At 42.3% G+C, this 24,380-nt stretch overlaps 1 protein-coding gene across 6 annotated transcripts in view; it reads left to right on the forward strand.

Moving 5' to 3' along the window:
* TENM2 (teneurin transmembrane protein 2) overlaps positions 1–24,380 on the forward strand; it is a 1,386,931-nt gene that overhangs the window by 1,161,743 nt on the left and 200,808 nt on the right. For all 6 annotated transcript variants that reach the window (XM_032158572.2, XM_032158571.2, XM_058440114.1 and 3 more), the window contains one exon: positions 10,559–10,681. In XM_032158572.2, coding sequence (XP_032014463.1) covers positions 10,559–10,681 — 123 coding nt within the window. The remainder of the gene's footprint in view (positions 1–10,558; positions 10,682–24,380) is intronic.

Raw genomic sequence — 24,380 nt, forward strand, 5'->3', positions numbered from 1 at the left:
TAAATTGTCACAAATTCAAAATAAGTCTATTGTATCATTTATCTAATTGCAGATGAAAATGTAGTTCTTTTTTATAGATGCAAGTAGCTTACATTCCAAAAAGAAATTATCCTCCCCCACCCCACCCCAGATTAGCTCTTTCCTCATAAGAAGTTGACCATACTGACATTAAGCATATCAGAGGCTGAGGAGGACTACCCCTTGCCCAGGTTTTCATTCCCTACTACCTAATCAGGCACTGGGAGATAGAACTAATTTTTTTAACGTGATGTTTCTTTCCATCAGAATCAAGTTTTAAATGTTTCAGGTTAGCTATGTGAAATCCACTTAACTGAAAACCATTTGCAAGAAAGATCAAATCCAATTTGCTAATACAGGACTTTTTTTTTATTTCTCAGTTTGAAAAAATCTTGAGCTAACCATGTCAGAAATTAAAAATTGAAAAGGACTCTGGCAGCCTCCCCATGTGCCTAATTTGGCTTTGCTGAACAAATGACCAAATTGGAATGAGAATTACACACAGGATTTGCTCAACATCCTTACTTCTTCAACTCATTTCTCACTCCTGAAAAAGTACCAAGTTCGCATGCAGGAGGGAACATGTCTATATCGACCACAATGGCGTCAGACCAGGTAGAAATAGAAAAATGGTGATTTTAGATTCTAGCTGTGAATAAACTTCTGCAGTAGAAGATATTTGTCATAGAAACTCAATTTAATGAATTTAGGATCAGAAAGGACCATAACGGTCTTTTTTTCGGCCCATTTTGTTAACAGGTTATTTTGTTCATGCCCTACCTTGCAAAGAGTAGTAATAAAAATATTAAGTGAGTAAGAGGAGGAGGCTTCTCTGAAGTCCACCTCATTCTGTCTTTAATAAGGCATTGCATTGCACATAGACACCAGAATTCTCTGTCTTTCTTTAAGGAGATGGAAGACAACAGTAGAGAGAGCACCAGAGAGTCAAAAGATCAAGGTTCACATCCTGGCTCAGTCAGCCATTAGCTGTCATGACCCTAGGCAAGTCGTTTCACTTAAATAGGGCTCAGGGTCACCATCTATCTACACAGCAAAAGTCTGGACCAGATGGCCTTTGAGGCCCATCTTAACAGTGCCTCTGCCATTGTAATGTGACACAGAAAAGGAAACCACAAAGGTTTCTCTGAAGGAGGGGGTTCAAGCAAATGAGAGAAGAATACCTAGGTGAATAGAACCCCAGTCTTCACTAATGCTTGGTGTTGAGCTGTTGGTTGTCAGCGGATGGAGTGGTACTCAAGAGCTTCAGGTGTCACACAGCTCAAGTTCAAATCCCACCTCTAACACTTACCAGCTGCGTGTTACTTCAGCACTCTGAGCCTCAATTTCTTCATCTGCAAAATGGGAAAGCAATATATATCTCATAAAATTGGTAACAATTGCTTATCACAGAGCCTGGCATATGCTAAGGGCTCAGTAAGAGTTAGCCATGATCGCCATTGTTACAAAACAACCCAAGACCCAGCAGGAGGTGAAATGTTTCTTGAGTGCGTCCTGTGTGCCGGTTACCCCCAGATCCTCACCACTTTTGCACCTTCTCCACCCTACAAGGTCAGTGTGAGCAAGAAAACATGGCTAAGAGCACACGCTTGGCTCTAAAACCAGCTGCCCCACCTACCAGCCCTGTCAACACCTTTATGCCTCCACTCCTTCCTCTGTAAAATGGGAATCATAGTTCTTACCTCTAGGTTTACTGTAAAGAGCAAATGAGGTGATGCATATCGAGGGCTTAGAACAGTGGTTGACACTGAGTCAGTACGTCACAAAAATGTTAGTTGTTATAGCTAAAGAAAGTGAAGCTCAGAGAGGTAAATCTGTTTGCCCAAGGTATCCGCTTGTGCATAGTAGTGCAGAAATGTGAACCCTGATTGACATGAACCTGGCGTACATATTCCAGAGATCCAGGTTGGGAGATCCTTCCTCCTTTATACCTGGTTCCTAAGGCCCCACCTGGCCTTTTCCTCCGGTTTCAGGATGGCTGGCTGTGGGCTCCAGAGTTCAGATCAGAGGGCTCATTGGGAGCAGTTTGTTGAGGGCTGCTGGGGACTTGGGAAGGGAAATGAATCCAAACCCTCTCCGCCCTTGCTTGCTGCCACTGAGGGGAGAAACGTGCCCTAGGAATGGAGTATCTCGGGTATCCTAATTGGCACACTCTGACCCCCTTGCCACTCCTCCTTGCAGAAGCCTATTTTTCACAAGAGAGTTCTTTCTCTTTGTTCCAGCGCGCATTGCACATCTACCGATCAATATGACATCTTATCCTCTAAAACATTCATAATGTCTGCTTCCTGTGATGCCGGTGGCCGCATGCCACGTGCAGCCTGCTTCTTCTTTCCTTTGTAGTCGGTGGTCTCGCGGATCTGCCCCTTTTTAATGGGGCTGCTGGTTGCCGTTCTTTGGAGAAAGACAAATATTGTTTGGGTTGTCAACAGTGAATGACAAGCTCGGAGGGGAGAAAGATCCATTTAGGTGTAGGTGTGTGGATTGTAGGGATGTGTTTCGTTATCAGAAAAGCTCTTAAAATCTCAGACCGTGATTTATTTGGTAAATAAAACCTACCGATATTATCATTCTCTAAAGGTATTTTGATCACATGGGTCATTTCTTGGAGAAAGAAAGGCTTTTATTTCTTAACCAGGAAAAAAATTGCAGCAGGAACGGGGTGGTCTGCGGTGGGAAATGACACTCTGTGCGGCTAATGGCTGCAGGCATGTGTTTATCTGCATGAGGCTGAGCTGACTTGCTGGACAATAGGATGCCTGACTAGCATTGCCAGTCAGGTACATTCCTGGCCACCCCTCACAAGGAAAAGAAAGTGGCTGTGAGCACATGTGTCTGTCTTGTGTATTGATCTGCCCAGTGATGCTGAGAGCTAGGGGGTGTGGTTAGAGGTCACCTCGGCACACCAGATGCCACACACTCACAGTGTCAACAGCACCCACCTGCAGTGCACCTGCAGCAGCGGGTTCCAGGAGACAAGGGGAGGAACGCTGCCGGTTGGGGAGCCCCACGCATCCTGAAGCTGCAAGGAGCCCCATTTGTTTTCTGCAAACACAGCAATTGATTAATCTTGTACCACCTCCCACTCACTGTACAATCCTGAGCCTGTCGTGAGAATAGATTAATGCTCTGGTCTTTCCCTGTGGATTCTTCTTGTCTCAAGAACACAGTGCTCCCTGGTCCCAGAGCTGCCTCACGCAACTATCACCTTGTTCTCATGGCAGACACAAAGGAGGGGACAGAAAGTCTTGCTACTTTTGTGAGGGACTGGAAGTAGGAAGGCAACAGACAAAATCCCTGCTGAGGACAGTTTTGGGACTGTAGCTGGAAGATTTGAGTTCCTCTAGAGAGGTGAATGCAGGCGAGTTTCTCCAATGCCCCCTCTCATTTTGATGATCCTGCCACGATTCTGGGATTGTATCTACCTTTCATCTTTCTTCTTCTTTGTAATTCCTGAGCCGTAAGCCTTGCAACCATTTGGAACTGCAAGCTGGAAGTTGGACAGAGGCTACTAAGTTTTCAGAACATTCTCAGGAGATAGGTGCACAAATCCCATTACCGCTAAAGGGATTTGTGGGTGTAACTTCCATGCGGTGCTTTGAAAATTCATTCCACTCAGTGTATTTCAACACTGTCTGGGAAAAATAAGAGAAATCACTTCACCAAGGTGGTTAGAAAAGGATTTTTGGTAACCCTTCAAGATTTAAATTTTTAAACTCCTTTTAAGACTTAAGGCATTTCCAAGAATGTTATCCCACACGGTTTTGTTTGCATTACTTCTTTCAGGCTGAAGGTAATTTTGGCACTGACAGCATTCCTAAAAATAATAATACATTGCAGTGGCCCCTCCTCTTTGAGGAAGAAGCACTGCACTCAACTGCATCCCCAAAGGATAACAAGCAAACTGACAAGGGAAAAAAACACCAAACGTGTTGTTGACTGGCCTGACTGGCAATTGAAGTTGCCGAGCAGATTTATTTTACGTTGACAATGGTGGTTCAAGTTAAATAGCAAACTAGTTGCCAAGCAAGGACATATTCATAGAGACTAATGGCTGCTTACAAAGGGAAGTGTGTATTCATGAGTGGGCCTTGACAATATTTAGTAAGTGATTCTATAGCCTGCCTGTCCTCTTCGGTCTTGTCTAAGTAGTGGTTCACTTGGAAACCTCAGAGGGCCGATGTCCTCCAGTGAGAACTCTGAATGGAGTGTCTAGGAGGACAGTATGGGAATTCAGAACTCTGACTCTGAAGTTACATGTGTCTGGGTCTAAATCCCAGATTTCCCACTTACTGGCTGAGTTGTCTTGGGCAAGTCTCTTACCCTCTCTAAGCTTCAATTTCTTTATCTATAAAATGCAGATTATATTACAACTTAATCCAGTGAGAATGAAGGGGAAAAAGTAAGTGTTCATCCTTTCCAAAATCCTCCAGTGTCATCCCTTCTCTTCCAAACAAAAGGCAAAGCTCCCCAAAGGCAACTACTCCTTCACCCTGCCTGTCCCTTCGCCTGCCACTCCTCCTTCCCACTAACTCCACTCCCCTTCGGCATACTCTTCCCCAGACGTCAGCATAAACTGCTTTCTTGATTCCTTTATGTCTTTGCTCAAATGTTACCTATCACAAATGCCATCCTTGACCAGACTACATTAAATGAAAAAAGGAAGAAATTTTCAATGCATCCCCCACCCCCGAGTGCCTTTGAACCATAAACCCGGCTTTTCACTTCTGTGTTTAGTTTCTACACCTGCCTCTAGAGTGTAGGTTCCCTGACAGCAAGGATTTTGTCTTGTTAAAACTGCCTTACTCCTGGTGCCTAGGACACATCTGACACCCAGTGGGTGTTTAGTAAATATGTGCTGACTGGTAAATTATGAATACATGCTGCATGCAAATAATGAGCCCAATACCTGGCACATGGTCAAAATGAACGTTAATTGTAACTATCACCATTGAGTAAACTTATTCACATGTGTTAATTTTCACTGCTGATTGCAAAGGGGCCTTTGCAGGTTGCCTGTGCAAGTTCAGGGTAAGCAGTTGTGCATGTTAGCCCTGATTATTCCACTATGGTTCTCTCCTCCCAGCAGTGGCACTTTTGGAATTGGTATATTTCCCCCAGAAGCCCTGACATTATTGACTTAATTGGCTGGTGCAGAGGCAGGGAGACCCAGCCCTAACCCTTTCTGTCATCCTACCTGGTCTCTGAATGAGCTCTGCGATCATCTCTAAGGCCCTTGTGAATCTGATGGCATGCTGACCCCCAAGACCCAGCAGGCATGGCTTTCTCCTCCTGCTCCCTAAGCTCTGCTTGGCGTGAAGTCTTCCATTTTCAAAGGGAAAGCCCAATCTCCTCCTCGGGTTATGTATCGACAAGCCTGATCTTTAAAGACACCCCCTGCTCCTGGGGGCCTGCTCAACAAACACAGAGCATCCGTGGCCTCCATGTTTGCCCTCTTTGACAAGCAGGGGCTGAGCAGCTCTCTGGGAAGTATTGCTGACATATTGATTGACTCTCTTGTCAGGTTGATCCTCTGCCAGCCAATGATCACAGAAGGTTCTAAGTGGCACCCAGCAGGGCCCACACATTCCCTAATTACTATTTCAGACAACCCCCATTCCAAGCTGCCACTTTTCTGGCCCTATAATCTCCCTGTCCTGTGGTTGCTGGAGAATCCTCAGTTACTCACAACCAACCCCGCTCCCTTTCTCAGGCATCGCTCCCTTGGAGTATTGCCTTTGGAACCCACCTGACACAGAAACACAGCAACTTCAATAAGAAAATATCACACCCTCACTCCATGTAGGTCTGTTTATTATCCTTACTGCAATCGGGGATCTGTGTGTGGTCCAGCCATCCTGTCTTGGTTCCCTTTCAGAATGCCACGCAAGTTTTCTCCAATTAGCTGGAGGGATACTCTCAGAGTTTGGCTGCCTATTGTGTTTTAAGTGGCTGGCTTCCCAGCTGCCACCTGGATTCCACGAGTTTCCACTCGGAGCCCTTCCCCGTCCCATCCTTAGTGACCCATGGAGCCCGAGGGTCTCTCTGAAGCGGAGCCTGTCAGATCATGATGAATTGTACATATTGGCTGTCAGTGAGGGGGAGGAATGTTAGGGAGAGGGCCTCCCAAACTCATTTCACTTTTGACTCTCAGATGATCTGGACCAGGTCTTTTGGGATGAACTGCTAGAGCATTCAAGGTGGGGCGGGAGAGGGAACCACCCCAGTGCATCCAGGATCTCTTGAGGAGTCCAGCATTTATGTGAAATCTTGAGATGAAGCAGCAATAACTCTGGCTACTCTGAGGTTTCTCAGTTTTCTTTTTTTTTTAATTAATTAAATTTTTGGTAGAGATGAGGTCTTCCTATGTTACACAGGCTGGTCTTGAACACCTGGCCTCAAGCAATCCTCTTGCCTCAATCTCCCAAAGCACTGGGATTATAGGTGTGAGTGACCCCATCCAGCTCAGCTTTCTAAGTCTGGTTCTGAGAGTAAATTAAAATTGGAGGTATTATGACATCATGTTTAAAGTGCTGTTTTTTGTTGTTGTTCATAGAAGCAAATATAGTGGCCCAAAGTATGTGCTAATTCTCTCTGGCTGAGTTTCAGAAAGGATCCTAACCCAATAAAACCTAAAGGAATGCACAGAGATTTGCTGTATAAAAATGCCATTTCCTAGTTTCCTTATAGGTGAAAGTATCAGTCAAGCTAGCCTCAGACAGGCTGCTGTAACAAACAATCCCAAAATCTCAGTGGCTTATAACAGTAACAGTTCATGTCTTCACACATGCTGTATTCTATCACTGGTCAGCCATGGCTGTAGCCCACGTCATCTTCATTGAAGACTCAGAATGACTGTGTGATAAAGTATGTGCTGAATTCAACAGGATAAAGAAATCTAACCCCTCTCAGGAAGGGGTGTGGTCATTCACCAACTCCAATGAGATTATTATGAGTTTTGAAACAACGATGAGGTTTGCTGAGACTCCATTACTCATAGAATCTGTAACCAGATCACTATGAAATATGAAGCAGATAGCCACCTCCCACAGTAATTTCCTTCTGATTCTGAAATCCCCCTGTTCTCAAACTTCACAGTCAATAGTTTCCTCATCTGTGAAATGGGGATGATAATAGTACCTACCCGTGAGTCTTAAGGTAATGCCTTTAGAATGTCTACTACGGTACCTGGCTATAGAAAAGGTTCAATGATGGCGGGGCGCAGTGCCTCATGCCTATAATCCCAGCACTTTGGAAGGCTGAGGTGGGCAGATCACGAGGTCAGGAGATCGAAACTATCCTGGCTAACACGGTGAAATCCCATCTCTACTAAAAATACAAAAACAAAATTAGCCAAGCATGGTGGTGGGCGCCTGTAGTCCCAGATAGTCAGGAGGGTGAGGCAAAAGAATGGCGTAAACCCGGGAGGCAGAGTTTGCAGTGAGCGGAGATCACACCGCTGCACTAAAAGAAAAGGTTCAATGATTGGCAGCAGGTGATGATATGCTGATAATTAAAATATCCTTCCCTTTGCAAACTAGTCCATATTGCTACCAGCACTGTTTTGTCCCATCTTCTATGCCTCTGATTATGTATTTTTTAATTTATAAGCATGCAACATCCTACAATCCAACCCCCCAAATCTGCCCCCCGTGTATCATTATCTATTCTAATAAATATTGATGGAGTGCCATTTATATTCAAGACACTGTCAGATCTTTTGGGGGTTGCAGATGTGTAACCTCTCTCTGGCCCTTAAGGAGCCATTATTCTACCTGTACAGGGAAACCTTTATAAAAGGTAAAGGGAGAGATTGATTGAGAGACTGATGTCTCAGCCCAAGCCATAGAGCAAATCAGTGGCAGAATAAGAAATAGGGCTCTCATTAGTCAGGAAACTCATTTACTTCACAGCTCCCTGGAGTCTTTATCCTAAGGACACTTTAGTCCCTCCTCACCGGCCAGAGAGAGCATCTTGTTTTCTTACTCAAGTGAGAGAGAAAGAATGGCTGATAAAAAAAAAAAAAAAAAGTGCCAACAAAAACCTATTTCAGACACTCCCAAAAAACAAGAGAAGGTGGTTATAACCCGATATAATTCTCACTTATTTACTTAATGTTCAATTCAACAACAGAAAATATGCCCAAACTTGAGTTTCATTTTTGTTGCATTGCTTCTTCTGGAAGGACAGGTCTCATGTTCAGCAGATTTGACTTTTCCCCTTCTCCACCTCTACCTCACTTTCTTATTTTTCTTCTCACTCCTGGGAGTTGTCTGAGAAGTTACTGGTGTACTCTGACCCTCACCCTTTCCACCTCATCTGTAGTTTTCTTATTTTCAGGATACTTATAGAAAATAAAAATAAAAAGATGCTATGGAACCCAAAACAAAGAAAAAGGTAGGAAGAGGAGGCAAGAGGGAAGGCATCCTTGGAAACGGAGGAAACCCAGTTGCAGGGATGTCTCTTCCTGTTCAGTAACAGTAGGGGATTGTTTGCTTGCTTTTCTCCCAAGGTTGACAGTTGCAGTATGTTCTGCACCTTAGAATGGCAAGACTGATTGCCATAAGAGCAGAGCAGTTTTGACAAGAGTTTGAGATGGGATGTTGGGGAGGTTGTCATCTTTGCCTGATGGGACCCACCACTCCTTCCGTAGATGTGAAATCAAAGCTTTGTTAGGCCTGGGTTCCAGCGGCACCTGCAGTACCTGCCGATGTCTGTCTTAAGACCCTCCTTGAAACAACCGCATCTCCAGTGCAGCTGCAGCTGGCCCAAGGCGAGCTTCAATAACCCAATAGTATCATTTTTAAAAAAAATTATTTTAAAATAGCTAATTCCTTGGCTCCCTTCACCTGGTAATTACAAATCAGAAGCTATCGTTATCTTGAAGCCACCACGATTGGTTCTCATTTCCTGACCTCTGTACAGTGAAAATATATCATTATTTGAGGCAATGGAATCTGGTCTCTTCAAGTAAGTGACCTACATGTAACGGACAAACTGCAGGAGAAAATTAGGTGTTACCTTGATAGAAAGTGTACAGTAAATGTCACTTACTCTTATTACTATTTATCATCTCAAGAAGTTGTAACAGTGGGCCTTTCACTTTAGAGGAATATAGAAAGAAAACATGGTTCTAAGATGGAGAAGAGTGTAAGTGAAAAGCAGACACACACACACACACACACACACACACACGGACACCTTGCCACCTTCATCTGTGGCCATCAATGTGAGCTGTATTGTTTGAAGATAGGTTTTTAACCTTAATAGAATGCAGTCTGACTTTACGTGGTGATAGGCATGCAGAATTAATTGCTGTGTGAACAATTTCCTAAGCATTGTTAATTGTGTTTCCTGCAGTTAATTGTTTCTCCCATCCCCACATCAGACTCCAAACCTCTCCCTGTCAACAGCCCTTTCTTTCCTGCGGTGGTAGGAATGTAGCAACAGCATCAACCTGTGTCCAGTGGAAATGCCAGACATCGTTTGGATGAGAGACATGCAGGGGAATAAGTTCCTTACTTAGTCTCAAATGAAGCATCTCTTAGATAAGGGCTTTGAAAGAATACAGGTGTTTAGGGTTTGCTTTTCATTCCACTCAGTAGAAACAACTCATTAAGAAGCATCAGGGATAGGGCTGTGTTAAGTTTGCTAAATTCATGGTGGGGAGTTGACACAGGCAGGATGACAAAGAAGACCAGAAGTTTGTTTGGAGGCATGGGGTGCCCATGGGAGTCAAGACTTCTGTGGACGTGCTCAGTTCCTTAGCAAAGAACAGGCAGTTATTTCAGAACTGTTTCATTCCATACTCTGCTAAAGTGAGAGCGACAGAGAAGGAATAGCAATGTTTTCAGAAAAGGACCCCATTCCACCATCAACCCCCCAAGCTTTTTCTACAATGCACTGAAAGGTATCCACTTATCATGAAGAGGGGTGGAAAGGAAAAATATTCTAAAAGTTTGAAATAGTTAGGGAGGTGGGCCAGTACCACTATAGATGCTGCTGGCTGCACTGATAGTTCAGAACAGGTACCAGCAAACAGGTACCAGCAAACAGGTACTATTTGGGTAGCCTCCTTTGAAGCTGATTTACTTGTGAGTGTATAGTTTGGGGAAAACAATCCTTGTCAATGCCCCTAGACTGTCTAAAAGCAACTGTGTCCAGAGTGTAGAAAAGGATGGATGTGGTAGAGCAGCACTCTTTACAGTGATTCAAAAGGGCCATTTTCCCCTCCATGGTGGCACAGTTTGGAAGATCTGGGCTGTGTTTTCTCCTCCCTCCTCCGCCCACTGTAAGGGATCCTCTCCCCCTGAGACTGTGAGCAGCAGCACCAGAAGGGGAGACCTAACCACTCAGATCTCTGCTTTCTGTATTTAGCTAATCCCTGCGGCCTGGGGCAAGCCATTTTTGACACAGCTTTCTTAAAATGCAATCACTTGGAAAAAGGCACCTGGCCCTCCCCCTTGACATTTGCATTGCTGAATTATCTATTCATATTTTCATCACTTTGTCTCTCCTGCAGCAATGCATCTGCTCGGACTCAATTGGCAACTCCAGCCTGCAGATGGGCACACCTTTAACAATGGGATAAGGACCGGCTTACCAGGAAACGATGATGTGGCAACAATGCCATCTGGAGGCAAAGGTGAGGTTACAGCTGCTGCTTGCCCTCTTGAGGTCGCAGGAAAAAATTCTGAGCTCTCGCCAGCTGGTTCAGGTTTTCTAATCCAAGTCTTGGAAGGTATGCAAAAAGGAAAAGAAAAGGGGGAAAAAATCGTTGCCTCTCACAGGTGCCCCCGTTAAAAGCTGTTTGCTGTTCCTGTCTGTTAGCTGTGTTTGGCTGGATCACTCAGAGCTGGCACAGTGCCTGCTCAGAGCAATGTGCATACCTATGCTATCTGCAGGAACTGGCATGGTCCAGAGCTACTTGAAAGCATCCCAGGGCCTGTGCAGAAACAGCAGCCACAGCAGCAGCTGGAGTGGCAGCAGCAGCAGCAGCAGGAGAAAGTCCTGCCTAATCAGAAGGCAGAGAGCAGCAGGCAGCACATGCCATCAGACTGGGTCCCTCTCTCAGGAGACATGCAGCCTCCCTGGGGAGGAAGCTGCCTGGCTTGGCATGAAAGAGAAAGGCTCGGAGCTGCTGTGCTTTGGGGGAGAATAGAAAGGAGTTTTGACAACTCGGCAACAAACTTCTCTTCTCAGAACAGTGAAGGGGACAATAGAAATGTTTATTGAAGCAATCAGGCAACTGTATCCTTGCAGGAAAAAAAAAAGTGCTAACAAGATGCTAAGAAAGAGGAGAGAAAACAGAATCATAGGGTGGGGGTAGGGGATACTGGAGCAATTAAGACAGAGCAGCCAATGGAATGGTTAGCCAGGCTGGCACGCAGTGAGATATGCTTAATTCGGGATGGAAATCGCAAGGGAGAGATTGTATTAAAGGATTTCACCAATATGCAAATTTCCATTCTGCCTTTTGGCATCTATAGCCACTTCACCCCCACGTTTCGGAAACACCCTACAGGGATATTTCAAAGAAGGGAAAGGAAGCAGCATTTATTAGGCACCTATTGCATGCCAGGCTTAGCATTGTGTAACTTTAACAACTTTAAAGGAAGGAAAAATCTCTCTGAGAAACTCAAGCCCAGAAGGTTATAGAAACTTACTCAAATAGATACAAATTTGGACTCAGAGTTGTGCCCTGTGCGTCTTTGGGCAGGAGGTTGGAGCTTTCCTTCAAGCAGTCATTTTCCACAAAGAAGATTCCAGAATTCATCTGCCCCCAGAGGTGCACATTAGTCATCCTGAGATGCTAATGCTGCTTCAATTATCCTCCCCAGAGCTGTCCTAATGCTTTGAGGATGACTTTTTTGTCTTTTTATCCAGTCTTTAAGAATCGCTGTACTCATCTGTCATAATCATAACACTAAATTACCTTTAAGTAAGCATGAAAAAGTTTTATCTGAGGATGAAATTATATGCTTTCCATTATCGGGTAAGTTAAACTAGACCTAAAACGAAAAGTGTGTTTTGCCTTAACTGACCATGTTCTGCCTTAACTGACCAAAAAGCCCAGAGCCAAATGTATTGACCTCAGATTTGAAACCTAGTCACCTCCAGTACTTGACACTGTCTGCTCCTTCAGTTTTATCTAGGGCAATGGTTCTTAGTTATAGCATTTTTGCACCCCTAGAGGACATTTGGCAATGTCTAAAGACTATTTTGATTGTCACAGTTGGAGGGGGCATGGCAGGCATCTAGTGGATAGGGGTCAGAGATGCTGTTAAACAACCTATAATACACAGGACAGCCCCCTGTGATGAAGAATTATCTCCTTTCAAGATGACAATAGTGCTGCCCTTGGAAACTCCTTTTTATGGGGTCTCCGTCACGTTGTATCCATAAATGTCCTTTAATCTACAAGTCAGCACCTCATCCCTTCAGAAGAATGCATAACACACATGTGAAATGAATATGCATATTCTATCATTGGGCACAGAGAAATTGTTTATATGTGTATACATTCTGAAATTATATACCAATGCTTTTCGAGTAGTGTCCTTCATAAATGGGAATTAGTGATCTCTACTGGCCTCCATAAATTAAGGTCAAGATCAAGCACTCCTCCCATTTGTGATAAGCCTCTATTTCTGCCTCTGCTCCCCACCAGCTTTTGCATCCCACACCCATCGAACAAATCTTAAGAGTACAAGAGTATGCATCTCTAAATTAACAAATGAAGAAACACTTTCCATTGTGTCTTTGGAAAGACCAGAATTTTTCCCCTCATGTGCAACATGCTTTTGAAAATGTTTTTGTAGAAGTCATATAACATTACTAGTTCAGATATTTTCCAAATAAGTTATGTGACAGACAAAATGTTATTTTGTTTTTTTGTTTTGTTTTGTTGGAGACAGAGTCTCATTCTGTCACCCAGGCTGGAGTGCAGTGATGCAATCTCAGCTCACTGCAACCTCCGCCTCCCCGGTTCAAGCGATTCTCCTGCCTCAGCCTCCAGAGTGGCTGGGACTACAGGTGCGTGCTGCCACGCCCGGCTGATTTTTTGTATTTTAGTGGAGACGGAGTTTCACCATGTTGCCCAGGCTGGTTGCAAACTCCTGAGCTCAGGCAATCCTCCCGTCTCAGCCTCCCAAAGTGCTGGGATTATAGGCATGAGCCACTATGCCCAGCAGAGACAGACAAAATGTTTGCCAAATCATTGTCCAGTGAATTTTGTCAATAGAATACTCAAGAAAAAAGTGTGAGAATTTAAAATTGCTTAGAGATGAAATAAAATTTGAAACTTAAAAAGAGATCAGATCTCTTCTTAAGTTGTTTTAAGGTTTGGCTTATAAAATGACTAAAATATTTTCAGCTCTCTCACCTATGCCTATTTCTTTTATCAAAAGTGACCTTGGGTTTGAATTTGTATACCCAGTGACCTCCACACTCCCCATTGCCCAATTCTATACCTTTAGATAACCTGAATCAATTCCAATCGACTACTTTTCCAGTGTTTCAAAGAGACAATCAAGATATATTGGCAATAAGTTAATTAAATAACACCCCCTCCTTTTTTGGTATATGATATTCCTTCACTCCAATGTTTTAATCAAGATACACCACACATTGCCAAGGAGGATAATCTCATTAAGCAATTACTGGATAAGTATCCAGCAGAAGCAAATTAAAATGTAAGCAAAACACAGGCATGTGAGTCCCATCTGAGATGGCACGTCGATAGAGATTTCATTACCTGGTCTTTAGGAGTATTTACATTCTTCAGATTTGGGAACAAGTCTAATAGACAGGGCAGCCTACACACTCTGATATATTAGTGGAAACAAAGCACTTGATTAATTAGTTGGGAGAGTACGTTCTTTGGTCTTTGCCTTTCCCTTTTCCATTTGTTGTTGTTCGAGCTGTATTTTTCTTTCTTCCGCTCTCCTTCAATTAAATCTTAACGTGAATGGTTGTTGGCTTTCACATCAAGAAGAGGGAACACACAGTCTGCCAGAATCACTCACCATCTTGTGTGTATTTCTATGTTAAAAGGAATGAACTCATACATCTTCATTACAAGGACATGGAGAACTTTCTCTGTAGATCTGGGATTAGATAAGCCTTGAGAAAGACGATTCAATACAGTATTCTGACCTGGTCAGATAACATAAGGGAATTCAGTTTGATTGGCCTGGCCCAGGGAAAGTATACAAGAGATTTTAAAGGGCACATCGTACGTACCCAATTTGTGCACAGATTTTAAGAAAGAATAAATTCTCAAGTATAGCATTGCATGGATCATTCTCAAAACCTATCACTCATTTTAGATTCAAGTTGCCCTATACATCAGGGGTCAGCAAACTACATCTCATGGACCAAATCTGGCCAGCTGCCTGTTTTTATAAAGCAAGTTTTAATGGAGCACCACCGTGACTATTACCTGTTGTCTATGGCTACTTTCAGAATAAAATGGTGGAATTGAGTGGGTGCAACAGAGACTATATGGCCCAAAAAGCCTAAAATATTCACCATCTGACCCTTTAAAAAAAATAAAAAGTTTGATGGCCACTCTGTATCATTCCCAATCCCATTTCCACTTTTCTAGAACTTTTCCTGCAACTATCCAAGTTATAGGAGACCAGAAGAGGAAGATCAAACTCCCAATACATCACTTCTTCCTACTTGACCAAGCCCTAGTTATAATATATTCTTGGTAACTTTGCATTGGAAGATGCTCTATAATATAGGATTTTGGAGTTGGTCTGGTGGATACAAACACCAGCTCCATCACTTAGCAACTATATGACTATAAGTGGGTCATTTGTTCTCTCCCAACCTCCAATTCCTCATCTGTGAAATGCAACTCCCTCATAAGCTTGCTGTCCGTCATAAATGAGATGACCCTTGTAAAACATTGCATGTGGCGTCAGGCATGTAATAATGATCCACGAGTCTTAGTTGTTGTCACCGATATCATCTTTACGTCTCTCAGCTGGTCCATTTAACAAGTTTCCATGGCCTGTCACATCTTTTGAGAGGCTATATTTTCCAAAGGTGAAGACCAACCTGGTGCAGTGGCTCACGCCTATAATCCCAACACTTTGGGATGCAAAAGTGAGAGGATCACTTAAGTCCAGGAGGTCGAGACCAGCCTGGGCAACAAAGCGAGACCTCATCTCTATTTTTAAAAATATAAAAATAGGCCGGGTGCAGTGGCTCACGCCTGTAATCCCAGCACTTTGGGAAGCCAATCACGAGCTCAGGAGATCAAGACCATCCTGGCTAACATGGTGAGACCCAGTCTCTACGAAAAATACAAAAAAATAATTAGCTGGGCGGAGTGGTGGGTGCCTGTAGTCCCAGCTACTCCAGGAGGTGGAGCTTGCAGTGAGCCAAGATTGTGCCGCTGCACTCCAGCCTGGGCGACAGGGCGAGACTCCGTGTCTATATATACACACACACATATATGTATATATATAAAATAAAACAAAGGTGAATACTGCCTTCAGAATATGAAGATAGACAATACCACTTCACCTTTTTCCTTTACCTTCTAAGAATTAACCAAACCCCAGATGAGGATTTCTTCCCAACACTGACTTGATGAGGTCAGTAGGAAGCAGGTCTTCCTATTCCAAAGGGCCAATGTGTACACCAAGTTGGCCCCTCCACACTGCATTATTTGTCTCACTGCAGCTTGAGTTCCATCACTGCCAGCCTGTCTGTTTTAAGCCCTACCATTCTCGGTTTATAACTCAGCTGTAAACATTTATTTGTGCCTGGAGCACATTTCCTTCCTACCCTTTGAAAAAAAATTAGAATTTCCAGATGGTATGCAAGTTGGAAAAAAATGGCAAAGACTGTTATTCTGTTTAGAAACATGTTTTTCTACACTTGCCCTTTCAGCAAAAACTTCATAATGATTTTTACTAGTTGGCTTAATGCATGATACTAGGAGCCAGATTAGCAGGGAGGTTGGTAAATTCTTCCGCTGGCTCTCATCAGCCTCTCAATGAACACAGCCCAGGGTTTTAAAATGATCACTTCCCTATATGGGGCTTCTCCAAAGTCGGTGAAGTTCCCAGAAGGACAAAGGGTCATTATGTTTGAGCCAAACACCCCATTACTGCAAGTCTACTGGCAAATATACCAACATCCTAACTACCAACCCAACAACTCCCCTCATTTAGGAGGCCATGCTGTTCTACATTGCTGCATGTGGGTACTACTTACATGCACTTATACTGGTGGACTTTTGCTTTTGACTGCCACCCATAGCCCCATTCTAAATTGCATAGTTTCTGTTGTACATAGCATCATGGTGGCTTGACATGGGCATTAGTAATGAGGTCCAATTTCCCTTTCCATGCATTTGCCTATATCCTCATTGGCCACACTTCTCTTTCAGAATTGACTTGTACACCCAGATATCTGGTCTGTGATCTCTAAATATGCACCTCTGATATACCTCTGATATGTTGGCCCTTCGTACCCACAGGTATCCACAGATTCAACAAACCTCAGACTGAAAATATTTGCAATAATAATAATACACAAAATGCAAATAAAAATGATAGTACAACAACTATTTACATAGCATCTACATTGTATTAGGTATTATAAGTAATCTAGAGATAATCTGAATTATAGAGGAGGACATACATAGGTTATGTGAAAATACGACAGACACCATTTTATATAAAGGGCTTGAGCATTTACAGATTTTGTTATCCACAGGGGTCCTGGAATCCATACCCTGTGGATACCAAGGGATGACTGTGGGCCTAAATGCAGTCAGCATAGGGGTTAGCCACATGGGTTTTAGTGTCTGTCAGACGTGGGTTTTGATCACAGATCTACCAATAAAAAGCTGTGTGACCCTAAGCAAGTCACTTATCTTCCATGAACCTCAGTTCTCTCATCTGAAAAACAGGAAAAATTTTAAGAGTATCAGGAGATTACATGGTGACTAGCAGCCACTCAATAAATTTTAGCTACTATCAATAATAGTAAACTAAACTAAATATTAATGCAGGAGCAAGTTCACCTGAAGAGTCATAGGTATAAATACTTGTTAACATTCCTAGCGGCAAAGAGTTGACTATTTTTATCTAAAGCAACAAATTGAAATTTCAAAAGATGTAAAAGCCACATGTAGTCCCAAGAGCTGGAACATTTTCTAAAAGTCATTATTGTGTGATGTTGTGAACACCATCACAGAAGCAGTGACTTTCAGGATGGTATTGCATTCCGAAAGTATAACCAGCCAGCAGCAGGGTGAAGGCTGATGGGTTGCTGATGTCTTAGATGAGCTGTATTCTTGGGCAGTCAATCTAAGGTCCTTGGAAGAATCTTTTCACTTATCTGTTGGTTAAACGGAACCCTCATATGGTTGTCCTGATTCCCAAATAAATGGAAACGAGGTGTAATGACTGTAGCAATATTCTGAATTCAATTTTATTTGCAATAGATAAAAATATGTGAGGCAGAATAATCTGCAAGGCAGATTTATGCTGAGGTGCCTCCGGAGTTCGGTTAAGTTAGGAATTATTAATATGAAGCTTCATTTCCCTGGTATGACTATGAGTCCATTCCCTTTATCACTTATTTGGGGAATAGTTTCACTGTTTCTGTAAATGAATTATGGCAACATTTTCTGAAATGATTAGCTCCTAATGTGGCTATGGAAGGCTGTTGTTTTGCTCAACATCAGTCTTATTTAACTGGTTGAAATTTTAGGTTCATGTTTCAGAAATAGGTGATAGTTTCACATTTACATGAGCAATCTTCTGTAGAGTTATAGAGTTGGACTATCCTGTAAAATTGATCATTAGAATGTTGCCTCTAAAAACCCAGAAATCTCATTTCTAAGCTAAAGATGAACTAGCCAGAACCATTGTATCTTAAGCATGTGCTTCTTAGGGCAAAATGATCATCATCTACACTTTTCACTGTGCAGCTCTTGGATAGGCTGAAAGATTTGCCATGGAAGCCCCAACTCTGGGAGACATGAACTGGACTGGGTCCTGCATGCCAGGATGCCAGGACCAGTCATTGCCTAGAACCCAAGGATACCAGTGAGATCCTCACAGAATGATTATAGGATGCTGTTTAATGCCTCTTCTCTTGATGCCCCTAATTCAATCTCAAAGTGAGTTCATAGGACCCTGGACAACAGGCTGCCTAGATGAGAGATAATGGGAATACAACATACACCCCAACTCTGATGTTGACCAAAGAATACCTACTATTAATAGTCAATGCTTGATAAATATGTATTGCATGGAAGTATGAATGAATGGCCCACCCAACATTGCTTAGGACATTTCTTAATCATTGTTAAATAAATAAAATCTGGCTGCTTTTCAATAATGCAAACTGCACAGAGTTGCTCATGTGAGAAGCAGCTAGACCACACACCAACACCAGCAACTTGCAGAGAATGAACTGGTGATGCAGTTTTCTCTGACCATCGTATCTTAATACATGTGACCTGCTGTCTGCCCTTCGCAGTCTGCAGACGTACTGGCCACTCACTGTATATTGATTTCAGCTGCTCTGGAAAATGACTGCCAGTTTTATTAAGGCCCACTCCACCCATTGGCCCTCTTTCATTAATAGTGCCTACAGTAGGCAGCCTATATTTTTTATTAGGCCATCACAAATTCACCCCCCCCATCTGAAAAAAAGTAGTTACAGCTGATTTTAGGTAGCATCACAACAGACAGGATAGAAAGATGTAGAAGCACCTACAAGTTAGGTACAACGTGCAGAAGCACCCCAACATACAGATGAGTAGACAGACTCAGAGAGGGCTGGTGATTAGCCCACAGGCACACAGCTGGTAGATATCAGAGCTGGGATTCAAACCCAGGCTGACTATCTCCACTGGGCAACCATGCCTCCTTAAGGTCTCAGAACTTCTCAAGAGGAGGATATTCAGCTAGACCTTAAAGTGTCTAGCTAGTCATTAGACATTTTAAGATAAAGATAGAATTCTTAACTACTTTATTTCCTTGCTGCCTGCTTCTCAGTGATGTCTTGTGAGGGACTCACCATATTGGTGGTCCTGGAACAGCTGGCATGGCTCAGGGAAGCCCAGCTTCAAGTCCTTCTTCATGGAACTCAGCCTGGCTTTGATGCTGTTCTCATTGACCTTAGAGAACAACAGAGATCTGTCCTCCTGGACATCGGCCCAGATATTTGACCTCCAGGAACAGAGTCACTGAGATGGTTCCCCATGCTGGCTATAGCAATTTACAGAAACACGCCTTTTCTTTTTATCTCTTTGGAGGCAGTATTTGTACATTTTTCTCTTTTTCATTGTTTTTAAAATTGCAAAAGTTATACACACTCATTTTCAAGATTTTTTAAAAGTATATAAAAAACTTTTGCTGTCATGAATATTTCTGTAACAATTGACAAATTTGAATAAGGCCTATAGATTACAGTCATGCATGGCAAAACAGTGTTTCAGCCAATGACTGGCCACATATTCAGTACTGGTCCCATAAGATTATAATGGAGCTGAAAAATTCCTATCACCTAGTGACATCTTATTTCTCATAATGTTATAGTATAGTTACTTTTTTTATTAAGTTAGTGTAGCCTATGTCTACAGTATTTGCAAGGTCAAAAGTAGCATACAGTAATGTCCTAGCCCTTCCCTTTCACTCACCACTCACTGACTGACTTAAACAAAGCAACTTCCAGTCCTGCAGATTCCATTCATGGTACATGTCCTATACAGGTGTACCATTCTTTCTTTTTAATTTCTTATACCATACTTTTTACTGTGTCTGAGTTACAGTTGCCTACAGTATTCAATATAGTAACATGCTGTACATGTTTGTAACCTAGGAGCAATAGGCTATACCATATAGCCTAGGTATGTAGTAAGCTACACCTAGATTTGTGTGAGTATACTCACACAATTATGAAATTGCCTAAGAGTGCATTTCTCAGAATGTATCCCTGTTAAGTGACTCATGACTGTATATATATAGAGAGAGAAAGAAAGACTGTGTGTAAAAAATATATATATATGTACATATATGGTAAAAAGTGAAAACCCCTCTTTGCAAAAGTGTAATTCAGTTATACACCTGAAGAACTTAATTTGAAAGCAAACACTAGCTTGTTTAACAATATGGATATCTTCTGTTAAATAAATCGAGCTTGTGAAAGTGAAGTCACCTGTTAATCAACAAAGCCTAAAAGCTTTCTAATAATTCTTCCTCCCTCCTGCCGACACCCTACCCCATCCCCTCGCCCAACACACATACACACACACACACACACACACACACACACACACACACACACTCTCTGACACTTCTTCATAGCATATACCCAGCAATGATCCTCCTGACCCACTCTAGAGACCACAATAGGCTAATAAGAAATGCCATTTAAGATATCTTTGGGTCCAAGCCACTCTTACATAGATATGGACATTGAGACTTTGAGAAATACACCTGCCTAAAACTAGCTAGCCGCTTAGTAACAAGGATGGAAGTTCAACAGAATCATTCATTTACACCTGTTCCTTCCACAAACATTTCGCAGTCATTAAGTCATGACTAGGACTCTTGACTTTTGGTTCTTAATCTAAGGATTTTCTTACTGTATCACACCTCTCCCAGTTTATTTGTTTGTTTATTGTAAGATTTTACACAAAAGGCAAATTAAGCATTTACTCATGACTCTTCAAAAGGATCCACAAGAAAAGTTATTTCAATAATAAATTTCATATAGAGCTTCTAAAAGGTTATTTTATTTAATAAATAAAATTCAGTTTACATGTTGTCAACTTCTAACTGAGGTCTGAGGGGAGTTGGTGGGAGAGTGGTGGGTAGCTGGAAAAACACTTGAAGAATCGTAGACAGTTTCGATATGGCTTTACTCTCTCTCTCTCTCTCTGGGCACGAGTGAGCCTGGGCACGAGCCTAGGTGCAAGCTGTATGTACACATCAGCAGGGTAGTTATACCTTTTATAGGCAATAGTGGCTCCCAGCCAAGCACAAGCTCACGTGAGTGGTTACCTAATGTGCCTCACGTGGCATGATTACATAATAAGCAGAGTTGTGCGCCTGTGCTCCAAACTTGCTGAGCCATGCGTGACAGGATGTCTCCCTTGGCCTAGACTGCAGCACATCCATTTTCCTTACACATGTAGATTTTCAAAGTAAATCTTTGTTAATATTTACACTTTACCCTGTCATCACAGGGGTTTGGTTACAATACCCCACCAGATGGGTTTGTAGAGTTTGATCCAGTTCAATAAGCATTTATAGATCACTTACAGTTGCCAGGTGCAAAGCTTAGAGAACCTAGAGATGAATCTGCATCTCTGCCTGACCTCAGGGAGCACAGTGTCCAGAGACAGAGACTAAGGAAGGCAAGCAAAATCAAGTACAATACCTAACAACAGCTGCTGTGGGCTGCAGAAAAGCATAATTGCTATAGAAACACAGAGAAAACAATTTGGCTGAGGACAGTGGTTGGGATGGTATTGTAAAGGAAAGTAGAGCTTTAGTGTGAAGGTGCACTTGACCAGAACCAGGCTCTGACTCCCAGTTTTAAGCTTGGCCCCATAAATGAGTCTATTCCAGAAAAATTAGACTCTTGATAGACAGCTAGATACATACAAATAGATACATAGACATTCATGTATATTACATGTGCACACACTATTTTTTGTCTTTTAGAGAATTCCTTACTCTGCAAAGAAAGCCAGATGCTTTCCCACATAGTTTTTCATCCTTTTCTTTCGTTCCATGTAAGAACTTAGCAATTATTTCACTATTATTTCATGCTAGGCACTATACTAATCTCTCTTTTGTGTACTTCTAGTTGTTACACCCTCCCAGGCAGTTAGAACTATTGTTCCCATTTTACAAAAAAAAGACTGGAAATCCAGAGAGGTTAAGCAAATTGCTAGAGGTCACACAGCATAAAAGAAGCAGAGCCAGGATTCAAACCCAGTTCTGTCTAACTTCTGTACTTCATCCCCCAGGTGCACTCCCTTATTTAGTGAATGGGATGAGGAAGGGAGGATCTAAAGCCCTAGGGGGCACTGTGACTACTGAGGAAGTAGCCTGTGCTGGCTGGTAGTGGGAGCTAATTTACTCAGTGTCCTGAAGCCAGGGTGTAGTAAAGGAAGAGGACCTCACTGCTATAAGAAAAGAAGCTTTGGGGCTCCTTATCTGAATTTCTCCAGAACAGCTGCTCTCTGGAGACAAGCTGCCTTGCACATCTCCAGCATCTGCATCTGGCTTGACATCACAATCCATTTAGGTTTCCACAGTAGATTAGAACACTCCTGGGTGCTGATTTCCTGCCTCTTTTTCATATGCTGTCGTTAACCCAGCAATGCCGGAAAGCCCAACAGACATAAAGGAAAGCCCAGCTTATTAAGTTAAAGATGAATCATGTTTTTAAAGTTTTCTTTTTTTATTTATAATGCATTTCTTTAACTTGTTGCCATGCTGATTGCTGGGGTTTCTTTTGGTACCTATCAGAGGACCACACACTCTTCTTCCCCAGGCAGCTCTCTTACTATGTCCCTTCCTTACTCCTTTTTATATTATTATATCCCTTCTTTGTATTTATATCCTTTTTATTATATCCCTTCCCCAAGGAAGGGGTGTCAAATGCAGCATTTTAAACTAAAATTTAGTTTCCAGTTTATAGTAATGAGAGCTCCTGATCAACTTGTTGTGATAACAAGTGTTTCCCCCTGGACATGCCATTATTTTAGCAAAACCCCCAGATAAACATCACCTAATTTAGGGTTAGGGCCTTACAGGTAATAATACTTATTTTGTGCCAGAAATTATTCTAAGAGCTTTACACAGCCTAAACTCAGTAAAACCTTATAACAATCCTGTGAAATAAATAGTGTCCCATCTATACACGAGGACACTGAAGCACGGCAAGATACATTTAGCCAGTATCAAAATTAGGATTTGAGCCATGGCAATTTCAGCCCAGGGTCTCTGCTCTTAAACATGATGCCATATTCCTCCCCCTGCAGGTAAGTAATCAGTATCCATTAGAAAGGTTAGCCAACATTTAAAAGTTCGTGCTGAATGTGGTGGCTCACAGAGGTAATCCCAGCATTTTGGGAGGCCAAGCTGGAGAATCATTTGAGACCAAGAGCTTGAGACCAGTGCCTGGGCAACATAGTGAGACCTTGTCTCTACAAAAAAAAAAAAAAAAGAAAAAAAATTTAAGCCGACAGGCATGGTGGTCCATGCCTATAGTCCCAGCTAATTTGGGGGGCTGAGGCAAGGAGTATCACTTGAGCCCAGGAGGTCAAGGCTGCAGTGAGCTGAGATCGTGCCACTGCACTCCAGCCTAGGCAACAGAGTGACACCCTGTCTCAAAAAACAAACAAAACAAAAGTTCAGAATGTTTGATAAATAAACCATCTAGTCCCCATCTGAAGGTCTGGACCACTCAGGACTTCCGGCTGTTTATTTTATTTTTAAAGATGAGATGTGAAGGAGGCTTCCAAACTTCCTTTCGGACCTCATTCCCTACTTTTATCATCCTAGAAGTCAAAGGGTTATTCTTAAGATCCAAACCAGTGTTTCTCTTGCTTTATTTTAAGTCCCTGCTGGTTTCGTATTGAGCTGCATAAAAATCAATCACCTCATATTTTAAAGAAAATAAGAGGGAAAAACTTTATATCTTCAAATCACTCTGTGGTTTTCTTTTATAATTTAGACATGAAAGACCTTCAGAGACCAAAAGTGTCATCTCTCCATTTTACACATAGAGAAACTGGGACCAAGAGACAGTGTCAGACAGGTTCTCTCACCGTTTAGGCCAGTCTTTAGCAATTTTATCATTTCTCAGGATCATCTGAAACCTTTGCAATATCTGGTGGCCAAATGATAGATAAATATTTTTAGAAGAGTTAGTCCTTCACAGAATGTCGAGGGGAGCATCCTGGGCCCATCAGGCTGATGAAATTTTTGGAGCTACAAGGTTACCAAAGTGATCAGGGGTTCCAGAAATGAAAAGACTCCCCTCAAAACAAGAATGACTTCAGTTCTTTCTGTTTGATTTCAGTTGGCTCAGAAGTTCTTCGGAATATAGAAGAATAATATTTTATATTTCTTACCAAGTTCAGAATCGATTTGAAGGAATCACAAATGGCCTTTATACTATGAGATTTTTTTCCCCATTTTAGAGATAAGAGAAATGAAGCTCTCAGAGATTGATTAACTTGCTTTTATTGGGCAACTGCTAGTCATGCTCAGCTTTTCCTTAATTATGTGGTTGCAAGGGAAACCAAACTTGGAAGTATAGGAGGTGCTGACTGGTTCATT

Source organism: Hylobates moloch, unplaced genomic scaffold (genome assembly GCF_009828535.3).
Source record: "Hylobates moloch isolate HMO894 unplaced genomic scaffold, HMol_V3 SCAFFOLD_6, whole genome shotgun sequence".
In the NCBI taxonomy this organism is placed as follows: Eukaryota; Metazoa; Chordata; class Mammalia; order Primates; family Hylobatidae; genus Hylobates; species Hylobates moloch.